This window comes from Vicugna pacos, chromosome 15, assembly GCF_048564905.1.
Source record: "Vicugna pacos chromosome 15, VicPac4, whole genome shotgun sequence".
NCBI lineage: Eukaryota > Metazoa > Chordata > Mammalia > Artiodactyla > Camelidae > Vicugna > Vicugna pacos.
In genome coordinates this window covers 4,321,995-4,330,222 of record NC_133001.1, presented here as the reverse complement: position 1 = coordinate 4,330,222, position 8,228 = coordinate 4,321,995, and the positions used below count along the sequence as shown (strand labels likewise).

Below are 8,228 nucleotides of genomic sequence, written 5' to 3'. Positions count from 1 at the left end.
TTAAGGCAGTCAAAGTTGAAAATCCAACAGCTGATTTATTTTGTATATATGTATTCCCACTGTGCTCAAGCCACACGGTTCTCTTTGCTCTTCCTTAAATAGGCTAGGGCCGTATCTGTCTCAGAGCCTTTGAACTCTTTGCTGCTCTCCCAAATACACAGAACTTGCTTCCAGACCTCCAGTCGCTGTTCAAATGGCCCTTTTTGGTGAGCTCTTTCTTAACCATCCTATTTGAAACAGTAATACCCATGGCCTGGCATTCCCTCTTTCCTCTGTTTTTTTCTCCGTAGCACGTATCTATCCTACAGCTGTTTGTTATTTACCGTTTTTGTATAAAGAGAAAAAGTATTGACCAAGACGAGCCCCGACCATAAAGAACGTGGGAAATAATTCTCTACATAACCCTCTCATCCTGTTCAGAGGCTTGCCGCCTCCTCTGGAGGCTGATACGCCCGGGGATGACGCTGAATCTCGGGCAGCGGAGACGTACGTAGAGCTCCCCCGGGCCAACACCTTGCCCGGGAGAAACGGGGCGTCTCGTCCACGGCTGCCTGGCTGGAGGACGAGGCGGGCACTCGCAGCCTCGGGCCGGGCCGCCTCCCCGGCGGAAGTGGCGGGCGGAGCCGGGCTCTCCTTCCAGCCGCTGACGGGACTCACGCGGGGGGGGGGGGGGGGGGGGGCGGAGACCCTTCCTCCGCAGGGGACGCGGAAAGACGCGGCGGCTCCGGCAGAACCCCCGGAAGTCGAAGCCCTTGCTTCCGAGGGGACGGCTTCGTGGGGCGGACCGGGGACGCGGCGGTGAGTCCTCCCGGCGCGCTGGCGTCCGTGGCCCCGATTTCCCAGTCCTGCCTGTGGCTCCCCGCGCCCTTGTTTCTCCCGCGCGCCCTCGGCCCGGCCCCGGGAGCGCAGCCGGACCGGGGCCGACTCTCCCTTCTTGGGGGGGGGGTGCAGTCCAGCGGCGGTTCCTCATCGCGATCCGCCCGCGCTCACCAAAGTGGTGACAAGGGCTGAGAAGGAGCTCCGAGAACAGGGAGCTAGTCCTGCGGCTCTGGGCGCGCTGCTAAATGGACTCTTAGGGGCGAGCTGAGGGAGGGGAGATTGAGTCGGGAGAACTGGCTGTCCCCCGGAGTCGGAGACGAGGGGGAACGTGGGAGACTGGAGGCTGAACAGGCCTTTGCGGCGGTGGCGGGAGGAGCGCGGTCTGGGGGCGGGTGCGCTAGGCAGCAGGAGACGGAGGCAGGGCCCGGGTCCTACCTTGGAACGCCTTGACTTAAAGGGGCTTTATCGTAAGAGCAGCAGAAGGGAAATTTTGGTTATTTTGAAGGGATTACTTTGACCCCCCAGGTGGAGGCTGGATGATAGAAGGGCAGGAATTGCTACGGAACAAATGTTCCTGTGCCCCAGGCACAGTGAGGCCAAATAAATGGAAAGGAGTTTGGAGCAGAGAATGATTTATTGCAGGGCCAAGCAAGAAGGGGTGGCTCATGCCTGAAAAACCTGAACTCCCTGGTGGCTTTTGTAAAGAAGTTTAGAAGTTTTTAAAGGCAAAATCTGGGATGAGGGCTGCAGGGTGTGTGACTTTCTTCTGATTGGCAGGTGATGAGGTAATGTGGCAGAGTTCCGGGAATCGGGTGTTCAGCCTTGAGTTGCCTTCCTCCACCTGGGTCAGGGCCTTAGATCCTGCAGAACTCATGGGCATTGTTGGGTATATCCCTTGAGGAAAAACCAGGACCCTGCCCCAAGGCTGCACTGTTGTTTCTTGACAGTTCCTGCCCATACATTCTCTCCTTTCCCTGATTAGCAACTGTTTGAATCTGCCATTTGGAACACAGGGCAGGTCAGGGAGGCTGAATGAAGCGTATTTCCTACAAACAAGGAAAGGGGGGCACAGAAAATATTTGTACCAGGGAGGAACCCCAGAGTCCTCTGTTTCCTTTTGAGGCAACCACTTCTAAGAGGTCACAGCTGTAGATGAGAGGTGGTGGCCTACAGTAGTGGCAGTGGGTATGGGAGAGAAGTGCACTGGTCAAAAAGATATTTAAAAATTGACAAGACTTTTGGAGTAGATAAGGGATTTCAGTCAAAGGTATCAAATGATGATACTAAGTTCCAGGCCTAAGTGAGTAAATAATAGAGACCAAAACCAAACTATTTTGACGTTTGCTAGGGGTCCTTTATCCCTTAGTGTAAAAACCACAAACATTTTTTTCCTCCCTGATTATATGTATGCATTTCTTTGTGTGTGCTCTGCTGGGTAGAGCAGCAGGCCGATGTTGTGAGTGGTAAAAGAATTTACCAAAGACAAAGGAAAATTTAAGAAACAAAGGAAAAGTTTAAAAGTATGTAAGTTTTAAAAGCTGAAGCTCTAAACTGTTCTTAGTACCTATATGTGAATGAACAGTACATATATGTAGATTTTAAAATGGTTTTATCTCAGTGAGTTGCTGTTCCTGGAATAAACATTGTTTACATACATACATACATACATACATACATACATACATACATACATACATAAATGAAAAGTTTAATAGATACACTGCTACAGGCAGCAGCGGGCCACACAGACTAGAGGTGCCTGTGTGAACACCCAGGGTGGGCTGCTGAGGTCTTTTATGGGAAGGCGTTGGTGAACAGAGAGGGCTGGGCTGCGTGATCAGCTCATGCACAGGTTTTTGATTGGTTATGGGTGAGGGTCCATGAAGAGCCAATAAGGAGGAACCATGGGCAGAGACAAGTCAGCCTGCGCTATTATGAGGCTAGCCATTTCCCAGGACTATTGATTCTGCTATGGGAAACACATGTCAGAAAAGGGTGCACTTTGGTTTTTTTTTCCTGAGGGTTTGCAGGTGGACATCTGAGAGCCCAAGAGTGGGGGTCTCAGGGCCTTGGCGGACATCAGTTGGCACCACATGCTCACTGTAGAAAATTTAGAACATACACACAACAATATTTTTTATAGAGGACAATAAAAGTTACCTACAATTTTACTGCCCAAAACGGCCACATTTTGGTGTGCTTCCTTCATGTTTTTTTGTGTGTGTGTGCATCTGTTTGTATAATTGGGTATACATTCTATCTGTAATTTTTATGTATTTTATGTAATATCTATTTACATATCTGTATAATTTTTAATAAATTATGTATACTTTTTTGTGTAATAGAGTATGTTATCTTTTTTCCATTGGGCATTATTGTGACAATAAAGACTGAATTGCTGTGAGCCAGGACATTATTCACAAATATTCTTTTTTTTCCCCCTGATTGTAACAGAAAAGGTCCTATGTAATTCCAGCAAGTCAAAGATAATTTTTTGTTGTATTTCCTTTCAATATTTTTTCTGTGTACCTTTTTAAAAATCCACAATTTATGCCACATTTTGTGTTTTGTTTTCCAATCGAATGTTTTACCTTCATAATGTTATTAATTGCTATTTTTACACATAGTTAACTCCTCCTCAAGACTCTAGTTTTTAGTTGTTCAGTAATAACCAAACCTACTAGTTAGGTGAGTTGTTTTCAGCTTTTTACTGTTAGGATGACGAGGACATCTTATTACATCAATCTCCAGGTTGCCGATTTATTCCTTGAAAAAAATGCTAGAAATGGAACCTGCTAGGTAAAAAGATTAAAATGAACCTATCAAATTGCCTGACCCAAGTCTCTCATTAAGGCTTTGATTGAAATTGTTTTAAAGATCAAATTTTTGCAGTGCTTCGTTTTTCCATTCGAGGATGTGATTATGTCTTTCTGGTTATTTAAGTTGTCTTTTATGCTTCTTTTGTGTCTTCGTATACACCCTGTCCTTTTCTTGTTAAATTTATGTTTGTAAACGGCCAGTATTTTTGTCTAAGAATTGTACCCTCTCTGCTTAAATTCCCATGTGTGAAATGAATAGCTTTGAGTCAAGTTGTACTTTAGTCCATAAGATTGTTTTTTCCCTTTATATTTGCGTCTAGGTGCTGCTAGTGTGTAAACAGCATGGTGAGATCAGGAAGCTGAAAAGGCTAAGTTGGAGTGAGGTTTCATCACTGCCGTAAGTAACCCGTGGTCTAAAAACCTGTCAGTGTTCTGCTCCTCGCTGTCTCTTGGAGCCCCTCATCCTTGCACCAGAGCCTGCCTTGTCTGCACAACCAGGGGACCAGGCGGCAACCTTGAGCCTTTCCCAGGAATGGGAAGGAAGCTAGGAACTGCTCAGCAGGGTTAGGAAGACAGTGTCTCATGAGGATGCCAAATGTGCTGTTGGATGGATTTTTCTAGTTTAAGAGCTCTCCGTCTTATTATTAAAGTTATTTTAACTTACTCGTTAGTAAGGATATTTGTTTATTATGATTTACAATGTTGTCTTTTGGTCTCGTGCAGTTGCATCCTGCTTACCTAGGAAATGCAGCTAACGCATCAGCTGGACCTATTTCCTGAATACAGAGTGACCCTTCTGTTATTTAAAGATGTAAAAAATGCTGGAGACTTGAGAAAAAAGGCCATGGAAGGTGCCATTGATGGCTCATTAATAAACCCTACCGTGGTAAGTACGCGTGGGGATGCGTGAGCTCTACGGAGAGATTAGGACTATGATAACTTTTTGTTAACAGGTGATGATGTTATTTACAGGTTAGCCTAAGGTGGTTGTCTTGATAGCCTGAGAGTCAAGGGCCAGGCCCTGCCCTAGGAGATGTGAGAGGCGGTCTGGCTCTGGTGTGATGGCAGACGCTGGGTCTCTGTCTTCTCATCTGAGCTAGGATGTAAAGTAGGCATCGCATAATGGTTACGAGCACATGCTGTACAACCACTTACCAGGACTTGTCCCAGACATGCCACTTACTAGGACTTTGAGCGAGTGGTAGCCGACCTTTATCCAGTGCTGCTTTGGTTCCTAGTATTGTTCTAAGTTCCGTACGGACACTGCTAACTCACTTAATCTTCACAACAACCCTGTGAAGGAAGTGCTGTGATTATCTGCATCCAACAGATAGAGCACTAAGGAATTTGCCCAAGTTCCCTGGGTGGTAAGTGACAGAGCTGGGATCCAGCCCTTTCTTTGCCTTGGTTTCCTCACCTGTGGCACGTGAGTAATGACACGATATCATAGGTGGTTTTGAGAACTACAGAAAATGGAGGCAAATGTTTAGAATGTGACCTTTCCCATAATAATAGCTCTCAATAAGTGTACTTTGAAAATGTTTTTACTGTTTATCTAAGTTGCTTGCAGCTTTAAAATTCTATGATTTTCTGAACACCCAGGCCCTTGAGATTTTGAAAATACCACAGGAATTGTAATGAAGTGAAACAGACTGGCACTGGAGTTACCTTGACAGGGCATACGTCTTTGAGGACTCCAGACTGTGTGTGTGTAATTCTTTTTGTTCTCTTTGGTAGATTGTGGATCCATTTCAGATACTTGTGGCAGCAAACAAAGCAGTTCACCTCTACAAACTGGGAAAAATGAAGACAAGAACTCTATCTACTGAAATTATTTTCAATCTTTCCCCAACTAACAATGTAATTAATATGGAATTTACTTTCTATCTGTTGACCTTGGCATGATCGCCTGTGTGTTGCTCAGCATTGGGCTGGAGCCTGTTCTTAGTAACAAACCAAAATAATAGTGAAGAGAGCTCTGGACGGAGAGTTGAGGCTTAGCACTGCCTCTTACTAGACAAATAAGCTTTGGAGTCACTTCACATATGAGTAAACAAAAGTTGAGCTAAATTACGTGTAGGTAGTTTTGTTTGTCCTTCTTACCGTATAGTCAGGAAGCTCACTCTAAGTGGCATGTAAATCTGAACGATAAAAGTCAGGCATGGGTATTTGCCTGTTACCATGTACATGGTTCATTCTCCCGATAAAGTCTTTAAAGGTAGAATCCATGTCTTTTCCGAATACCAGAGGCCTGATGCCTGGAACACCCCTGAACACAGGCTCACTCACACAGCCAGTGTGTAGGAAGAGTTTGTGGTTTGAGATACTGTTAGTAATCAGTTACTAAGCTAAAAACATTCCACCTGGGGCATGTAAATAAAACACCAAAAGCTGTAATTTTGCTGATGAAGTGTTAATATTACTACTACTATTAATATAACCAACTGCTAAATCGTCAAGAGAAAAACTAGGAAACCCACAGCATGGTGTAAAATACAGATGTTTGAAATGTTTGTAAAAGGCATGGTCCTACTATCCCCTAGTACCTGGGGGAAAATTACTAGATAAAACACTGTTTCTTTGAGATCATGGAAATAATCCAAGAGACCGTGTGATTCATAAGCATCTGTTGAGCTCGTCCCTGTCCCAGTTTGAGGGTCAGAAGAAACATACGTTCCTGAGGAAGGCAGGTGAACAGGCAGAAGTTTAAATGCCCTGAGATAACTGGCGTAATGGGAATGATAATGCAGAGCTCTGGTGGCGACAAAGCAGCAGTCCATTCTGTAAGGAGGAAGGCGGAAGGGAGTCACATTTGAACTGGACCTTGAAAGATGAGGACACTCCGGGCAGAGGACAGAGTGTGAGCACAGGCCAAAAAGCATGAAATGACAGGATCCCCAGACAGCCCAGGCTGGCTGCAGGGCAGGAGTACGCAGCTCAGGGGCCACCTGGGTCCAAGGGAGGCGGTGTTAGCGCTCCACAGCGAGAAGCCCGGCCGGGCCCGCGGGAGTGCGGTGCTGCCGTGAGCGGGGGCTCTGGAGGCAGAGCTGGCGGATGTTGGGAAGGAACAGTTGAGGAAAACTACAGGTGGAAAGGGCTGTTAGGATATGAAAAACAAGAATCTGACCAGGAAGAGTGCAAATGGAGAGGTGTTTCAGATGTTGAAACTACTGGTGTTTAATTTTCTTCTTTTCTCTTTTTTTCTGTTAGATTTCAGAGGCTCTGAAGAAATTTGGCATCTCGGCAAATGACACTTCAATTCTAATCACTTATATTGAAGACGGAGAAAAACAAATAAATCAAGAAGACCTAGTATCTCAGGTGGAAGGTCATCAAGTTTCTCTGGAAAATCTCCCTGAAATAACAAATATTACAGAAGTGAAAAAGGTTTGTGAATCCACATTTTTAGAAAGAGCGTGATAAATGTGGAATAATACTGTTTGCTTATTGATCATCAGTGCTTCTATTGTTTTCTTAGCTTTTAAGAAACATTAATTGAAATTACTTGAAAAATATAGATGCAAAGAATTGGAAGATGCAGGTTTTATAAGATAAATTAGAAATTTAGCTGATAAACACATTCTTTTAAAAAGAATAGATAACTTTAAATATCAAGCTTACGTGCTATGTTTGACATGTAAAATAACTACAGTATGAAATTTATGACTAAACGTATGCTTTTAAAATTGGTACAGATTTGCCTCTGTGTTTATAGCTATCACCGTAACTGCAGTTAAAAGGGAACATTTGACATAAGTGACCAGTTGCCATCTACTTTGTATACTTTAATCACATTGTGATTTCACATGATTATCCCAGTAATTGGGTAATAAATATTCCACATATACATGTTTGTATAATGAGAATTAGTAGTGCATGAATATTTCAGCATGTCATCTGTCTTTTATTTTTACAGATATATAAACTATCTACACAAGAAGAAAGTATTGGGACATTACTGGATGGTATCATTTGTAGAATGTCAACAAAAGATGTTTTATGAAATGAAAAATATTAATGGTTTTCAGCATTTATTAAAAACATTGGTTATTTTTTCCAGATTATAACATTTATTATGTTTGTTGCAGAAATTTTTATTTATTTATTATATGTATCTTTTTTTAACTTAAGTATATTCAGTTTACAACATTGTGTTAATATCTGGTGTACAGCATAGTGATTCAGTTACATATAAATATATATTCATTTTCATTATAGGTTATTACAAGATGTTGAAAATAGTTCCCTGTGCTATACAGTAGGACCTTGCGGTTGATCTATTTTATATATAGTAGTTAGTATCTGCAAATTTCAAACTCCCAATTTATCCCTTCCCTCCCTCTATAATTATAAGTTTGTTTTCTATGTATGTGAGTCTCTTTCTATTTTGTAAATAAGTTCTTTTGTCTTTTTTTAAGATTCCACATATAAGTTATATCATGTGGTATTTTTCCTTCTCTTTCTGGCTTACTTCACTTAGAATGAGAATCTCCAGGTCCATCCATGTTGTTGCAAATGGCATTGTTTTCTTTTTTATGGCTGAGTAGTATTCCACTGTATAAATATACCACAACTTCTTTATCCAGTCAT

At 43.1% G+C, this 8,228-nt stretch overlaps 1 protein-coding gene across 1 annotated transcript; it reads left to right on the top strand.

Moving 5' to 3' along the window:
* The first annotated feature begins 668 nt into the window (after positions 1 to 668).
* Positions 669 to 7,711, top strand: LOC140685634 (EKC/KEOPS complex subunit TPRKB-like). Its single transcript, XM_072937504.1, has 6 exons — positions 669 to 798; positions 3,959 to 4,035; positions 4,362 to 4,524; positions 5,376 to 5,498; positions 6,849 to 7,025; positions 7,555 to 7,711. Exons 3-6 carry the CDS (start codon positions 4,384 to 4,386, stop codon positions 7,639 to 7,641), a joined length of 528 nt encoding a protein of 175 aa, XP_072793605.1. The 5' UTR covers positions 669 to 798; positions 3,959 to 4,035; positions 4,362 to 4,383; the 3' UTR covers positions 7,642 to 7,711.
* Positions 7,712 to 8,228: the final 517 nt, after the last annotated feature.